Below are 18,172 nucleotides of genomic sequence, written 5' to 3'. Positions count from 1 at the left end.
ACTCTTCCTTTCTGACAAAAGCTTATGCTCCCACACTGGCTGAACCTTCTCCTTAGGTCTCCTGGTCTCCTACCAGTTGGCTTTGAGTCTGGGCCACTCCTCTCTGCCCAGCCCTAGCACGACTGATGTTCAGTCTTTGAGGCCGCTTGCCTTTGGCCTCATGAAGGCTGCTTCCCTGTGATGACATCCTTCAGGCTTCCCCACGGACCCCAAGCTTTGCAGGGCCATGCTGCAGGCAATGCTGGTGACTGGGCTCCCACACCCCAGCCCAGGCCTCAGGACCCCAGCCCACTGGTCTGGGAGGAGGAGAGAATAACACCTTTATTTTGAAAATCTGTCCTCCTTTGGCTTATATGACATTACTCTCCCTGGATTTCTTCCTTTCTCTCTAGCTGCTGCTTCTAAACACCTCTTCCTTTGCTCTCCCCACTAGCTGTCTTGGCTGTCATCCTGGGTATTTTTTAAAATACACTTTTCTTCCTAGATGATTTGTCTTACCTTCAAGCCCTTAACTTTAGTACACACTTCCCTCCTGACATCGAGACCCATTTATAGAACTGCCCTCTGAACATCTTAGCTTAAAAGTCCCATAGGTACCAGGTACTTCAAGTTCAACATGTCCCTAAAGAGGCTCTTGTGTTTCTTTCCATATTGTCTAAGTGAATGGTATTATCATTCAAAAAATTGTTGCAGTCAACAACTTGAAGTCACCCTGTTCTCCCTGCAGTAAATTCACAACAAAATGAATGCCCCCATCCCCACTGATCAGTAAGTTCTACAGTTTCCCCCTAAATAGCACCTGAAGCTGACTCTTTTTACCTTGCCTCTCTAGCTGTCTTAATGCCTTTGTTGCTTTTCAGATGGTGATAGTTTTATAACTCATTTCATTGTTTCCAGTCTCACTCCCCTTCCAAGGCATCCTCCACACTGCAGCTAGAATGACCATTACGAAAAGCATATTGAATTGCATTAAATCTCAGCTTTAATAGAATTCGGTGACCTCACATGGCTTCAGGATAAAGTTCAAACACTTTAACTTGGGGCAAGACTTTTCAGCTGGCCCCTGCCTACCCTCCAGGCTCATTTCTGTCACTCTTCCACACCCTGCTGCCTCTCAGTCCTAACGATAAACTTGCTGTTCTCTAGACGGACCCTGCTTGCCGATTCCCTCGCCCTTCCTCCCTGTCTTGGTCTGGTAAATCTCTTCCCATGCTGGGCTCACCTAGTATAGCATATAACTGACTATATTATAATAATCAGCTTACTTTTGTTTCTTCTCCCACTACATTGTCAACGACTCGAGGACAGGGACTTGCCCTTCATTTCTGTACTGTCAGTTCCTGGCATGTTATAAATGTTAGATACATATTTACTAGTGGCACCCTTTTAGCTCCCATCAGTCTATAACAGTGTTATCTGATAAGACAGATCTTTCTGAGATGATGAAAATGTTCTGCATCAGTGCTGTCCAGTATGATAGCCACTAGTCACATATGTATATGAAATGTGGTCAGTGTGACTGAGGAACTGAATTTTTAATTTTAAATCATTTAAATAACACCTGTGGCTATTGGCTGCCGTGTTGGAAGTACAACTCAATACTATAACTCCTTGGTTCCTTAGCTACAATTTCCACTAAATTCTTTGAAGGCAGGATCCATTTCTTCTTTATTACAGAATCACCAGTGCCAATCACAGTGTCTGGCATTTAGCAAGCACGCAATAAATAATAAGTGAATATGTGAATGAACAAGATATTTTTGAAGGATAGAATTTCATCTGTCCAAAAGAGTTCAGGTGGGGTCTTACTTAAGATGAGGAGAGCAAATTGGCAAAGTGATCTTTCAATGGCCATTCCAATCTTACATTCTAAAAAAGAAAAACCTTAAGCTATGTAAGAGTCACACTTTATCTTAACTTAAAATACTTGAACATAAAAGCTGCAGATAGATTTTCAAAGTTGTGGACATATTTAGCCTACTCATTTCTGACCAAAACATGTAAGAACTATAAACTCAATGATTTCATACTAGTTTTTGTGATTTAGAAGAACCTAATCTAGTAGTTGGCTCAGTTCACTTCAGACCTAGAATATACATGATTAGAAATATATATAAAAATAAAAAAATTAATAGTGCTTAACACTAAGTTCTGAGGGTAGATAAATAAGATTATTTATGTGTATATGTACAAAAAACTTGTCAAAAAAAATTCTCCCTGTCGTAGTGAATAAAGGGCAATTCTGAGCCTAGTTATAAGTAAGTGGTCTAGAATTAAGAAATTAAACTAGTTAGATGCTAACATCAGCTTTGATACATTTTCCAGAACCATTTGTCATGTGATTTTGATAGGGAATTGAAAGAACTCACACTGGATTGAGTAGATTTCTTGAAAAATTTGTGCCAATTGGTTTCCTTCTATTTTTTGAAACACACAACAAATGCTTCCTAGGGATCCTCAAGAGGGTAGGCAAAACTTCTAAGGCCCTTGTAGGATTATAATCAGCTCTCAGGGACCATCTCACCCACAGGTCTTTGTGTGTACTTAATAACTCGTCATATCTTGAAAGCAAGTCAGACTGATTTGAGTTCAGGGCCTTATTCCGTCAGTAGATGGCCATGGATTGGCAGTATTCTTTGCTAACCGTCAGATGATCCTGAACAGGGATGAGAACTTGGCTGAACAAGCGGAATCATCACTACTGTCAGCATAGCTCCCTTGTATGGAGAGAAGTAAATTCTCCCTTTTGAGATCTGATGGACAGCATCCAGTTTAAACTACTGGGCTCAACAGCTGAAGTCATATCTAATGGCTTTGTCATTTTATTTAAGTAAACAATGAAAGGAAGATCTCAAGATGTTACAAACTCAAAATAAGGAAGAGTGTGGCCTTGGATGAGTCAAGTGCTCACGCTTTAAATTTCCACCTATAAATAAAGGCACTGGAATAGATGATCCCGCTAAGTCTCTCCTAGCTTCGAATGTCATTGTGTTAGTAGTAACAGCAATAATGAAAGAATGATGTTACCACTTGTTAAAGGGCAGTTTTTTAAAAAGGTAAAATCAAGACACTCAAACAAATGTAAAATGACATCATCTAAATTTTCAAGTAATGAGGGAACCAGTAAGATGTGATGTTACAACTAGTACAAATGCCAATCTGAATAACAGACCTATTTACAGGTAGTCAGGAATGCTGAAATAGATGGCAATAGATGAAAGACTGGTTACTATGTATACAGCAATGTAATATTTGGAATAATCTTTTCAAAGTATAGAAATTAATTTTACCTTAATTAAATCAAATTCATCTGCATGTTCACGAACCAGAATCATTTGAAATACTATTAAGTCTCCTACAATTTATAGTTACAGAAGAGCTGAGTCAAAGCCAATGAAAGGCATAGACCCCTCTGAAACCAGACCCTCCTCAGGGTCCAAAAGACAGTACTCAACCTTCTAATGAAAGGGTATCCAATAATCTTTTGTTCATTTCAAAGTCTTCCACTATTTTTCCTAGTGGATACTATGTGCCTAGTATCATGTACCAGATTCTATCCTAAATGTTTAACATTTATCTCATTTAATGCCTGTGATATTGTGATATAATAAGAAATATATATTTGGACTTTGGCTCCTGACACAGAGCTCTGAAAACCCGTGTAATTTCCTGAGTGATAGAGGTAAAAGGAGCATTTATTTTTATTCATAATATACCCCTTTCAACTTTATCTGAGTTTATGTCAAAGAGGTGACTCTTGGATGGTAGGACCTGTTGCCTGAGAAACCAAGTGACTCGAGGGCTAGAACTTTCAGTCCTACCCCCTGATCTCTAAGGAGGGGAAGGGACTAGAGACTGATCACCAATGCTCAATGATTTAGTCAGTCATGCCTACATAATGGAACCCCCATAAAAACTCTAAAGAAGGGATTCAGAGAGCTTGTGGGTTGGTGAATGCATCCACGTGCCAGGAGTGTGGTACCCCCCGAAACTCCATGAGGATAGAAGCTCCTGAGCCTGGGACTCTTCCAGACCTTGCACTATGTACCTCTTCATCTGGCTGCTCATCTGTATCCTTTATGGCATTCTTTATAATAAAACAGTAATAGTAAGTAAAGTGTTGCCTTGAGTTCTGTGAGTCATTATAGAAAATTATCAGACCTGAGGAGGGGTCATGGAAACCCCCAATTTGTAGTCAGGTCAGACAGGAGTGTGGGTAACCTGGGGATCCACTACTTGAGACTGGCATCTGAAGTGGGGAGAAGTCTTGTGGGACTGAGCCCTTAACCTGTGAAAACCTGTGATAACCCTGGGGAGTTAGTGCCAGAATTAGCCTAAATTATAGGACCCCCAGTGGGTGTTTTTCAAGAACTGGAGAACAGGGTGGTATGGAAAACCCACACAGCTTTGTTGTCAGAAGTGTTGTGAGTAAAGAAGCAGTTTTCCCTTAATATCCAAAACAATACAATGAAGCATTCTATTATATAGGATGCGAAATGGAGGTTTAGAAGGATGAAGTACCTTTCCCAAGGTCAAATGCCTAATAACCTGGAAAGCCAGGGTTCAAGAATATGTGCTTTTACCTATAACCACTGAATTTGTGGAATAAAGTAATATTTTCATTTCAACAATGAGAAGTAGTTAAATAAACCATGAATCTTGGCAAGACTATTTGACCCCAGTGTGGAAGGACTGCAGCCAACGGATACTTGCTCCTCAGTTAACACGCAATCCAAGGGAAGGATGTTACCAGATGCTTGCCTGCAGCACCAGTGTGGTTCATGAGTTTCATCTGGGTGGCACACCAGGATGTACTAGGTAGCTACAGGAAGCTCCTCCACGTATGCAAGCCTCGAAAAGGAGGGCGCCTCTCTGCCAGGGGAGCTGCCAAGTTGATGGAAGGGTTGAATGAGATGCTTGTAGTTGGCATGGAATTCTCCACGAGCTCCAGGCTTGGGCTATAGTGCTGAACACTGACGGAGCCCCAGGAGGCAACTGTGCTGGACTAGGTAATTCTTTGGAAGCCTAAATGGATTCTTTATTATCCACTTATAATTGTAAATGGGAATATTCACCCTTTCAGGCAAAGAAAAAGAAAGAGCTCTGAATTATAGAAAAGAATATTTTAAAAAAGGTGTCCAGCTTACCCATGATGTCATTCATGCGATTCAGTGAGGAATTATCTGAAATATCTAATAACATGACAAAATCCAGTGCAGAAGGGGGAAGACGCACTTCTCTGGAAGCTGTAGGGTCAACAGCCAATGTGGACATTTGTGATTTATTTCCCTCCAGTTCTATGAGGTTTCTGTTGCAGCCTGTGAGTGCTTCCTCCAGAAGCTTCGCTTGGTTTAATGTCATTGGAAAGCCATCCAGGATCCAGCCTTTATATATGGGTATCTGACTAAATCAGGAAAGGACCAATCATTAACATTTTGATAGACACAAGTCCTTTAGGAATAATAACACAGTGAATCTTGCCTTTATCTTTCTTTCAGTTTCACAGTAACCTCCTTCTGCATGAATTTTATTTCTTTACAGCCAGAATTAGGTTTCCTAATGTACCACAATCTCTCCCTTGCTCAAAATCCTTCTGTGGGTCCCTGCTGCCTCCAAATCTATTCTAGAAGCCATAACATGGTATTTAAAATGAACTGGCCACAACTTACTTCCCTATAACTTCTTCTCTCACAATTTTGAACCATTCACTTTGAACACACCGATCTCCTCCCTGTTATGTGAGTATAAATTGTACTTCCTAGCTGGGTTCATAGGCTGTTCCTCTTGAAAATCTCAATTTCCTCATCTATACAGCGGGACAATATAACACACCTCACAAGATGCTGGTGAGGATGAACTGAAATGACACATTTTGAGAACCCAGCACAGAGTGTAGCATATGGTGGATACTCACATCGCCAACCTAGAAATTTCTTCCTACCCCACCCAATCCAGCATGGAGTCATAACAGCCTGATCTGAACCCCTCTGGACCCTCATTCACTTCACCACACAATTTTTAACTCTTATATTTCTTGACAGAAAAATTCAAGTGAGTCTTCTTTATCTCAGTTAGATTGTAAGTTGCTGAAGGGTATGGGTCATTTCTTTGGTTTTTGTACCCAGTGCAGCATCCTCTATAGAGAATAGGTGCTCCAGGAATTATTTTAGTTCTTTAAATTGGAAAAAAGCTTCAACTTTGCTCTTCCAAAACCCTTCAATGGTGTAAGATTAAGATTTTGATTTTTGGATAAAAAGTTATGATTTCATTTCTCTCTCTGCTAAAACTCATTTAAACAATTAGAATCCCTTTCTAAAGGCTTGGAAGTCTGCTTTGGTGCCTGTACATGATCCTTCTATCAGTGTGGCAAGGAAGAAGGGGGGAAAACCAAAGTTCAGAGAGGTTTTATTACTTGTTCAAAGTCATAAAATTGCATGTGACCCCAAATCCAGTGATCTTTCCACAGTATCCAGCTGCCTTCAAGTCACTGTTCCTATTACCCCTATTAGGCTACGAAGAGAAAGGAAAGCCTGCATTTTGCTTTGATAATTTGTCCAGAGTGTGGTAAGCATTCTGCACAGAATGAGTTTGTTGATTCATTGGCCTCAGCTAGAGGAGAGAAATTTCTTGAGCACGTTACCAGGTCTGAGGGACCTCTTCTCCCACCTCCAGTCTCAGGAGCTACTTCAGAGGGAGGAGAAGGTCAGGGCCACACTTGTCATGCTGTAGTGTGAGGACACCAGACAACAGGGAGTGAGGAGGCCTGGGCTTTGGTTCTCGCTATGCCACTAACCAGATACGTGACTGGATTGCCTAACTGAGCTGCCACGTGCCTTCCCTTCCTCACTGAAAAAGGACGCATTTGGACTAAATGAAAGGATGTCAAACTGATGACAGTTCTCTAACGGTGCCTCAGGGGCAGAGGGGATGACGGTAGTGGTGGTGGTGGTGGGAGGGTAGTGGAGTTCTGGGGATGGGATGTAGACACTCCAACTTCAGTGAAACCACAGCTAAGATCTGCTTTACAGCTGATGCTTTTCATATACAATTTTCTTTGAACAAGGACTCCCATGGCTTATTCCAGTACTGAAAAATGTGGCAACTATTAGAATGAGATCCCTTGCAGCTTTGAGAATAGCATCACTGTAGCCCAGTTTCTTCAGTGTTGCATTCAAAGAGTAATCAGTCCAAGATACATCACAACTGAGAGGCAACTTAAATCTTTAATGAGGTCTCTTAAGAAAACTCTAAAGGGGGAGTCCATTCCAGATGCCTGGCAAAACTTCTCCAAAACCTCCTGTTCTCACATCTCTCGGTCTTAACGTTTCTCAGGCAGCAGAGCTACCCCAAACCCCTCACTCACTCGAAGCTCTGCAACACCCTGCAACAGGAGCCTTGTTGATTCCTTTTTCCAGCCTGTTCAGCCTCATTTCTTTATTGCACGGATCAACCGAGCACCTATCGATTCTTTTAATTTCTCTCTTTTCTGTATTGTAAAGGAGGGCTGAGGAGAATCCTCTATCCTTAGAAAGGAGGAATTACAATATTATAGCCTACTTAAATTTTTTCTTTACCCTTATTGCACATCATCTCTGTGCTATGCATATATGTGAGTCCTTGCCTGTGCAACCTCTACTTTCTCATGGCCTTCCTACCCTGCACTGCCCAGCCTTTGTGTTGCAGGGGTCACTCCCTCCTCCGGAAACACAAAATGAGGAAACACACTGGCCCGTGACCACATCGTTAGGGTCTCTCTTCTCCAAATCCCTTGGCTTTCCCAAGTATCTAGTTTCTCCTTGAATTCCCCACACAGGATAGAACTTAACCTTAATTCACATCTGGGTGAAGAAGTCAAGGTTGGTAAAGGGTGGGGCGGGGGATTGAAATATAGACATGTAAATCACAAAATTTATCTTGCTGTGTTTTCTTAGGTAAACTCATTAGATGCTGAACATAAAAATATTTCTGTATTATTCTTTATACAACTCTATTTGATAAAGAACATATTAAATAGATATAAAAGAGAAAAGTGTGATACATACTTAATAGCATTTACCACGATGCTGACTAGCAATGGATCAGATATGCTCTTTCCTTTCTTCAGCAACTTTTCTGATTTTGCACCAAGCTGAGCGCGCACAGTGAGCTGTGAAAATAAACAATGGTAGGGGACAGCTAACTTAAAAGTCAGATTCCAAATATTTGGAGGGAAAAAAATTAAGTGGTCGTGTTCTCTGGTGAAGACACTTGTGATCGTTTAGCACAATTTTGGAATCAGTCAAGCGTTTAAGAAAATGTAGATGCAGATTTCGGGGCTCCTCCTCTGACTCCCTCCTTTCCAAGATCTTCCTCCTTAATTACCAGCTGCTCTGGCATCCTCAAACTTCACTCTCTAATATCTTAAATCAAAGAGATGAGGGCTTTCTTCTCAAGTTCTAACCACTCACGGCACGCAGATGCGGGATGTCCTCTGGGGTAACTTGCATACGCCTGGCTTTTGCCCACTGAAGTTTTCTTCTGTCAATGGTCAAATCCCATATATTTTCTGCCTGGTTTTTGCTGTTTGCTTTTTTGCTGCCTGCTTCAGGCCCTCAGATAATTAGCTTTTGTATTTTGTCCAGCCTTTATATTGTTATCTGTAGGAAGGCTAGTCTAATTAAGCTACTTCATATCCACAGGAACATCCCTTAGCGCCTATTCTGAAATAGAGTCAGCCACCAGAGTGAACATTTTATGAGTCAAATGATACTCTGTCTCTACTGAAAACCCTGCAAAGGCTCCTCCTTTACTGCCAATGTCCTCATCACTGCCTATAAGGCTCTGGCTGGCCTGATTCTTCTCCCTTTCCACTCATCTCTCTAACCTCATCCTTTCTCTTCCCCCACCTTGCTGGCCAACCACCTTTCTGCTTCAAGACTGTCATCCAGCTGTTCTGGCAGCCTGAAATGGTTCCCCAGATCCAGTGGGTGATTCTTTCAATCTGCTTAAATATCAGTCTCTTAAGGTGATCTCCTTACCCTCCTTTTTCTTTTTTGATGGCATCATCACCATCTAATGGTTCATATAATTCATTTATTTGTGTGTTCATGGTTTATTATCTCTTTCCATCTTTTAGAATGTAAACTCCATAAAGTCCAGGAACCCTGACTTTTTGGTTCACTGACATACCCACTCCCCCTTTACAACAACGCATGGAACAAAGTATGCCCTTTGAACTGAATTGAATATGGAATTTGGGGGATTTGTAACTCAATAAATGTAAATATAAAAATATACTTAGTCTTTCTGCTAATTTACATTTAAAATATACAGAGTAAAAATTATAAGTCCCCCTTTATCACTTTCTCTAAACCCATTTCTCTCCCCATAGGTCATCACATTTACAAGTTGCTGTATATTCTTCCAAAACTTTTTCTATCTTTAAGCAGTTTTGAAATCTAAAATATTATGAAACTGGTTTCCTTGATGAAACAAACAATAAAAGTAATCAAATATACTTTTATTTATTTACTTTCATTTTATTTAATAAAATCCCACTTGATTAATCTGACCATTCTATTTGGTGATCAAAAATGTTTCCAATATACAGTAAAGCAATACTATATGTAGAAATATTAGTTTGCATTAGAAGCAATAGCCTGTAGATTGTTGTAAACCTTTTTTCAGGGATTAATAAAAAATTCTGCAGAGTCAACAGTAAGTCTAAGGATAAATTCTGGAAAAAAAATCTTTAAAGGTAAAGAAATTGTGAAAGGAAATAAAAGTCATAAATTAAGAGGTAAAGAAAAATACATAAATATAAATTTGGCATAAGTCTAAAATTTTTAAAAGCATGTGTTTACTTTCTTACCTGGCAAAACTGAAAGCAATTTCCACTGCTTTAGATTCAAATAATATAAAAAATATCAAGTAGATTCAGGTTTAGCTAATTTCACCATCAGATTTATTTTAAGCCAAAGAGGAGCACATTGCTATTTCATTTCATTTGAAGATGAAAATGCTGTGAAAAGGCTATGAGTCAAAACACATCTCAATACACTAGTAGCCAAAGTTAGGTTATAGTACTTACTTCAGAGAAACTATCACTTGCTATGACTTCTTTAGCTTTTGGTGTTTTTCTAGTATTGGTACCTAGCAATAGAAAAAGTGGTAAGAACATACTCCGGTATTTACAGCTAACAACCATGTCAACATTTGACCGTCTATGGCTTTGGACATGTGGGTTATTGGATTCAGCTATGCCTGAGACCCTCAGAGGAAAGAAGTAGAAGCATCAGCACAGCATGGCGTTTACCTTCATTCCACAACATTAAGTCCTGGCCACTGTGTGGTTTGGTGTTTGCTATTTCCTTCCAGTATGGCTCACTCAGAACAATATCATTAGAAATACTTGAACATAGTTTGGGTTCTCTTTGTGGAAAACAAGCCAAGATCTCAAGAGAAGTCATTAAGATGTTAATTTGTTATGTTTGTACTTTCCTGGATTATCAAGTTATAGGTAACAAACACTTCTGAAAGTGGAAAACTCTAGAAGTCAGAGGGTTTTTTTAGTTAAATTCAGTGGAAAAAATAAGTTTTCAGAGTCTGTTTATAATTTACTGGACTTCTGTAATAGAATATGTCACAAAATACACTTATGATAGTTTAAAACATCAATGAAGATTATCTTGTAAGAAACAAATAACTGAAACAAGGGACAGGCTATGTTCTTTTAGAGGATGGGCAACTTGACTGCTCTGACGGAGTTGCCGGCTCATAATAAATGTGCACAGTGCTCAAGGGTGACAGCAAGAGTGGTGATGACACAGAAAGAACCGATGTTATGCTAGAATATGAGGCAATGATTGAATATGGCAAAGCCTTACTGGCACAAATAGAAAAGACATTTAAGATTTAAAACTGTTTTCCTTCAATGGTTCTACCAAGGATCTGAAGGATTAAAGCCCAGATCCCAAGGGAGGTAACTTTTCATTGGGTTTGGGAAGCTTGGTTCTGTTTGCTTTGCTGAAGGCTGGGAATAAACTTAGCTTTATCTAAGGAACCACTGCTCAGGTGGATGGAAGAGACAGAGCCGCAGCCTTCCTCATCACAGTGAACAAAGCAGCAGCTTGCAGAGAGCACAGCAGTCCTCCCCCCAGCTGCATGGGTGAGAAGAAACCATAAACTGCTGTCTCCCTGCAAAGCCAGGAAGACTGACGATGATTTAGCCTGACTGTTTTCAAAACCACAGCAAAACTGAGCAACTACTTGAAGGGGTGTGAGAAGATTCCTTTGAAATTGTCATCTCTTATCCCCAGCTGTAGACAGTGGTTAGGGACGTCTGGGTTTATCTTGCTGTCTCTGTCACGTGATCATGTAGACAGCCATGCATCCCTCCCCGTCTCCCCTTTCTTTCCCTGAAAGCTGGTTTGTGCTCACATCCGTGTGCTCTTACTCTTTGTCTATCTGTCTCTCTCATGAAAATGATGGATGATTTGTTTCGATATCTTACTTACTAAGTCTGCTTTTATCTTCTGTTTCTGGTAATGCTTCAGCTGAAAATACATTTTGCAGATCCTTTGGGGAGGAAACACATGTGAGCACACATGGAGAGATTTTAACATTGTCATATTTTAATAACATTCTTAATTTTATGTCTATAAGTAGGGTTTAAAAACATAGACTATTTTATCTAAAACATTAATGATATTAAGAAGAGCTCAGCGAGTTCTGGAAGCAAACAAAATTTGATAATTGTACTTATAGAAACACACAGTAACCCATGGTATAATCTGTCTTTCAATTTCTATGTAAAATAAAGCAACTTCCATTTTGAAAGTATAATGGGAGCTGAGAACCACGTAGAGTTTGTGGAAAACCACCTTAGAAAGAACAATCTTAGAGGTGTCAGTCATAGCCAAAAGGGAAATAAAGGAAAAACATGTACATTATCTATCACTGTATTGATTAGAATACAGAGTACCACAACAGAGAAGAGGCAGCCCACCGTGAAGAAAAACTCCCCCAGTTATTTCCAGAATCACGTTTAAACGGTATTTATTTTGCAGCTCATGCAAATGACCTGGATTAGATTCTCTGCTAATTTATTCAATTTCAGAAACAGGATAAGGCAGGGAAAAGAGTACTGGATCTAGAATCTGGGATTCCAATCACAGCCTAGCCGTCAACAAGCCTCTGACCCCAAGCAAATCAACTCACGCTTAGGGTCTCTACTGTCTCCCTTTAAAATGAGCAGGTTGGACCACACCATGATTCTCGGGGGCTGGGGGGGGCACATTCTCCTAATTCCTGCCCTAGCATCTTTATGTAATAATGTAGCAAGATGCAACACTGACGGAAACGGTAATGCAGGTAAACCGCAAGAGACCTTCCCCTACCAGCCACCCGTCAAAACTGAGATCTATTAGTCTAGATCAGAGGTCTGCAAACTATGGTCCCTGGACCAAAATCAACTGGCTGTTTTTACACCCTCACCCTCTGTCTGCTTCTCTCCAGCACCCTCCTTGGCTGCTGCCCAGGACTGGCATCAGGCTGCATGTACGAGATGGGGACTTGCCGTTGGCCACTGTCAGGCTCTCGGGAGTGGACTTCCATTCTGAGAGCTGGTGACGTGGTGAACTTGTCCAAAACACTCACCCCTCTCCAAGCCCTCACAATTGGGCCCCTCCACCCCTTTACCAGCTTTACCAGCTGGTGGCTCCTTCCTCAGGAGAAGGTCTCCAGCTGATGGTGACTGGGCACAAAGCCAGCCCACCACCCTGGATGGCCCACCTAGGCAAACTGATGTGTGTGTGTGTATGTGGGGAGTGGAGAGGGGAGTTGAAATTTTCTCTCGTTATATAAGTACCTATGTAATATCCTCGATATTGCTTCTGGGCCCATAAAACTTAAAATATTTACCCTCTGGACCTTTACAGAAAAGTCTGACAACCTCTGGTCTAGAGGATCTCTTTAGATGCCATCCAGTTGGAAATCTCTAATGTACGAGGTGAAGAAAAGAAAACTAAACGCTCACTTGCCTGGTTTTCTTTACTACTCTCTTGCCTAACTGGTAGAGCCTTTTCTTCGGCCGCTTTCTGAAGGGCTCCGCTGATCTTCTCATTGTTGTGAAATGCTTGGATCGCTTCTTGGACAAGAGTGTCAATAGAAAGTACCTGAATAGGAAAGCCTAAAATACAAAAGACAATTTTATTAATAACTTTTCAAATAGGAAATTGACACCATTGTTCTTCTGTGCTGGCTTCACCCTTAGAGTACACTGTTCAGGGTGCCCCAGCAATGTTTTTTGGATCAAGCTGCTTTTTTTACTATGGCAGTAAAATTCACATAACATAAAATGAACCATTTTAACCGTTCTAAAAGACGCAATTCGGTGATATTTAGGTCATTACAATGTTGTCCAATCATCACCACTACCTTTTTCCAGAAAATTTTCATTACCCCAAAGGAAACCCTGTATCCATTAAGCAGTCACTCCCTGTCTCCCTACCCTTGCCAACAACTAATTTGCTTTCTGTCTATGGATTGGTATATTCTAGATGTTTCTTATCCATGGAATCATACAATATGTGGTCTTTTGTGTTCGACTCTTTCACTTAGTATAACGTTTTCAAAGTCTATCCATAGCACATAGAGTACTTCACTCCTTTTATGGCTGAATAATATTCCATTGTATGGATATATCACATCTTGTTATCAGTTCAGCAGATGATGAACATTTGGATGGTTTCCATCTTTTGTCTATTATTAATAATGCTGCTATGAACATCACTGCATATGGTTTTTTTTGAACACCTCTTTTCAGTCCTTTTGGGTATATACCAGTGGTGGAATTGCTGGGGTCATATGGTAATGTTTTATTTAACTTAATGAGGAATCACCAACTACTTTCCATAGTGGCTACACCATTTTACATTCTCACCAGCAATGTATGAGAGTTCCAACTTCTCTATATCCTCACCAACACTCTATTTCCAATTTTAAAAAATTATACCCATCCTACAGGTTGTGGAGTGGCATCTCACTGAGCTTTTGTTAGGCTGCCTTTTAAAGAGGTCTATTTAACGTCTCAATAATGACTTACTGTTCTCTGCCTTGGACTGTTACAAGACAGACTGGCCTCAGTGAAAAATTTGAGTTTTCCAGTAAAAACAGTAAAAGGTAAGTATTAGTGAAGAAAAACTAATTAAATAGATGGAAAACTATGATTTCACTTCTAACTGAAAGAACTTCTAGATAAAAAGCCAAAAGTTTATTAAAGGGAAAGAACTCAATCAATGTGAAGAATTAAAGCATTTATAATTTTAAGTTGATTTCCTGTCTTTCTTTTTTTAAAATTAATTAATTAATTTATTTTTGGCTGTGTAGGGTCTTTGTTGCTGCGTGCGGGCTTTCTCTAGTTGCGGCGAGCAGGGGCTACGCTTCTTTGCGGTTCCCGGGCTTCTCATTGCAGTGGCTTCTCTTGTTGCAGAGCATGGGCTCTAGGCGTGTGGACTTCAGTAGTTGTGGCTCGCGGGCTCAGTGGTTGTGGCTCACAGGCTCCAGAGTGCAGGCTCAGTAGTTGTGGCACATGGGATTGGTTGCTCCACAGCATGTGGGACCTTCCCGGACCAGGGCTCGAACCCGTGTCCCCTGCATTGGTAGGCGGATTCTTAACCACTGCGCCACCAGGGAAGTCATGGTTTCTTTTCTATTTGTGACAAGTTATTTCTTTCCTACTTCATCTATTGGTAAAGTAAAATCTATGATGAAAATTTAAGTAAAGTTTAAGACATTATTTCTCTTTATACTGTGCATCATAATTATATAGCAAGCTCATATATCCGGGTTTCCCTGGGACAGTCCCAATTTATAACTCTCTACTCCTAAAAGTGTCTGACTTGGACAATAAATTATGTGATCACCTTATTACAAAATTCTTGATGACAGAATTTCCCAATATATTTGCAGATTCTCATGTATGTTTTCTACAGACATAGCCATTTGCAGCTACAGTCATTGCAAATAAAATCCAATAAAGGAAGAAAACACAAAGAAGAAAGAAATTTTACTTTTCTCTAGAGACTTTAGAGCAGTAGTTTTTCCACTAAATGTTTTCCCCAACACACATCCTTTTATAACAAATGAAGGTAACTCAGGTACTGTTGATTCAACTTGAGAAGGAAGAGAGCTTTCAATTAGTCTGTGAATCACATGGCCCAATATGCAATTGTTGGAGGGTGGTAAATTATCAACCATTTCTTCTGGTAAGGCCCATTCTCCAACCATGTTCTGCAAAAATAATAATGAAACAAACAAAACAGAAATATTCTTAAAAGTGGAATTTAAGTATGTAGGAAATATGAAAATTGAAAGTAAATACAAATTATAGCAAACAAAAGTGAATCAATACTTTAAATAATTACATTACATAAATGAGTAATAACATGAATATTACTTTCATATTAGACAGTGAAAAATGAGCTTCCCATATTAAAGTAAAAAAAAAAAACAAGCCTCTAAAATACTTAACAGTTTATGAAAGTAGGCATATTGAGTTGAAACAAATTGTAAGGCAAGCTGAGCATAAGACACTTAAATTGATATTATCAGTAGAGAGATAAAAGACAGTAAGAGTTATCCGGCTACCCTATGCAAGTACTAAGCATATTGGATGGATTAACAACAAGGTCCTACTGTATAGCACAGGGAAATATATTCAATATCCTGTAATAAACAATAATGGAAAGAGATATGAAAAAGAATGTATATATATATACATGTATAACTGAATCACTTTGTTGTACAGCAGAAATTTACACAACATTGTAGATCAACTATACTTCAACAAAATTTAAGAAAAAAAAAAAGAAAAAAAGTAGCAGTGTTCCTAGAAGTAGCAGTTGAGTTCCTGGTGCAGAGGTAGCTGCTGCAACCTGAACCTCTAGTGCTCCGTGGTGGTGACAGTTTTCTCATCAGAACTTGCTGTGATGGTTCTGATCATTTTCCTTGGAAGTTTAACCTTGAGCCTGGTTCTTGAATCTACCTACTGGTTCACTAAACTACCCAACATATTTTGAATGTGTTTTCTGCTTACTCAGCATAAGTCAACTTTTTTGCTTGCAGTTAGAAACTTTGACAAAAATCATTGGAATTGACAAGAAATAAAGAGAGAGCCTATATATAAACAGCCTCATATTTCTACTGAGGAGTGTAAGAAAAATGACTTGAATAAAGGGAAAGTCAAGAAGGTCCAATATTATAAGCCATTTAATTCTTCTCCAAATTAATCTGACTTAATGAAATGAAACAAAAGTGTCATTTTTGTTTTCCTTCAGGATGATATCCAAAATGGTTCTAAAGTTGAAGCAGAAAAAGAATTTGTAACAGATAAAAACATTCACTTAAAAACTGAAAAAGAAAAGTAATATGGGAGTGTTGCCTAACCAGATATTAAAGCACTTATTAAGAACAAAGTAATGAAAAGAAAGATTTGCAGAAACAGGGTGTTCAGTGCACAAAAATATAAATTCTAGAAACAAATCTAAGTGTGTGTAAGAATTTAGTACCTAGTGAGATTTATATGTCACATTAGCTGACAAAAAATTAGATTATTTTACAACTGGTATTATCTGGTTTGGTGCCTGAATTTATGATATGAAAACACAAGAGATAAAGAAATACTTTTTGAAACAAAAAAATAAAGAAGTATTCATAATAGGTTTTTCTTTTAAATTGGTAGAATTTATTAGTATATACATATATTTGTCACTTCTATACAAACTACCCTTTATTTATAACGTTTATTTTGTTTTAGTTTAATATCTTTGGTTTTTCTAACAACTCTGTGCATAATAATTACATGCATTATTCAAAATTAGGTAAATACTGAATTGATTTGCATAATTATTGATTATTATGATTTATTACTTGTTTCTGCTTTCATTCATTGGAATCATTTATACTTCTAACTAGACAAGTGATAATTATTCTATGTAATGTGGCAATCAGAAAATAACCAAATAAAAAATGGAAACCAGAGAAACTGTGCTATTTTAAAATTATAAAGGCTATAAGTCCAAGGTCAAGTTTAAGTGGAAAGTTTTGAATGTTCTAATGATTTTTGTGCTATGCAGTCATTTAATTCATTCTGAAGGACTTAAATCAGATGACCTGGGTTCCCATAATAGTTCTCCTACTTAACTTGTTTTGCACCCTTGTCAATTCCCTCATCTTTGTATGATAATAATATCTATCTCACAGGGTTGTTGTAAAGATTGAGTGAAAGGCTTGGGTAAGTAGCCTATGTGACCACTGACTTTAAATGCTTAACTAGAAATTCTCAGGCTGCTGCTGCAGGCACATAGTAGTGCCCTGAAGGAGGGGTGACAGCAGTCACATTTCTGCCCAAAGAGAAGCCACGTCCAGCTTGTGCCACAATCAGAAAGGCGCGCTTCCTCACAAAGGGGTCAGAAGAAAACCCTATTCTGTCCCTGATTAGTTGTAGAATGTGGACAAACACAATGGGATAGAATGTTGACTGTGAAGAGCACTGAATGCTGAGGTGGGGGAAAGGACTGAAGCCTGACCAGTGGAGATGGACAAATAGAGGATTTGGTAGAACACGTTTTACAGCATCACCTTAAAGATACAGTTGTGAAATTCCTAATAAGACTAAAGATAAAGGATAAGTAAAGGGAAACATGTCAGGTTGGAACAAGAACATGATGAGGGAAAAGGAGGTCAGGGAACCAGAAATTTTTACCAGATCATTAGTTTATATGTTTGTTATACATAATTACATTAATTATATGATAAAATTAAATAAAATTATAAAATAAAGTATATAATTCTTATTCCTTCAGGTATTATTATAAATTGACATCTGGCTATTAGTTTCAAGACTTCGATGCCCCGAGTGGGCAACACCAGGTAAGTATCACCTGGTACAAACTATTAGTTTACTAAGACACATTTTCTGTGTAGATGTGCCCCATGATACTTGCCCTTGATTACTATAACTGTCATGCATATATAACAAATAATTATTATCTCTTTATTTTAATATTAATATTTTTATTGTACCTGCATAAATATCATCTGTATGCATTTTTGAGAAGGTATAAGGTCCACCATCACCTACAGTCCACCTGTCTTTGTGAATTCTTGTCTACCTACACACAGAGGTCATGAA

The 18,172-nt window shown here is 39.0% G+C and overlaps 1 protein-coding gene across 1 annotated transcript in view; it reads right to left on the bottom strand.

Annotated features, from left to right (window-relative positions):
- The window catches only part of SPEF2 (sperm flagellar 2), a 170,767-nt gene that overhangs the window by 92,758 nt on the left and 59,837 nt on the right, over nucleotides 1-18,172 (bottom strand). Inside the window, 6 exon segments of the mRNA XM_030843619.2 lie at nucleotides 5,148-5,404; nucleotides 8,043-8,146; nucleotides 10,070-10,131; nucleotides 11,496-11,556; nucleotides 13,020-13,168; nucleotides 15,051-15,270. Of these exon segments, the coding sequence (XP_030699479.2) occupies nucleotides 5,148-5,404; nucleotides 8,043-8,146; nucleotides 10,070-10,131; nucleotides 11,496-11,556; nucleotides 13,020-13,168; nucleotides 15,051-15,270 (853 nt within the window).

Source organism: Globicephala melas, chromosome 3 (assembly GCF_963455315.2).
Source record: "Globicephala melas chromosome 3, mGloMel1.2, whole genome shotgun sequence".
Lineage (NCBI taxonomy): Eukaryota > Metazoa > Chordata > Mammalia > Artiodactyla > Delphinidae > Globicephala > Globicephala melas.
The sequence above is the reverse complement of the archived record's forward strand: the minus strand, read 5'-3'. Positions and strand labels throughout refer to the sequence as shown.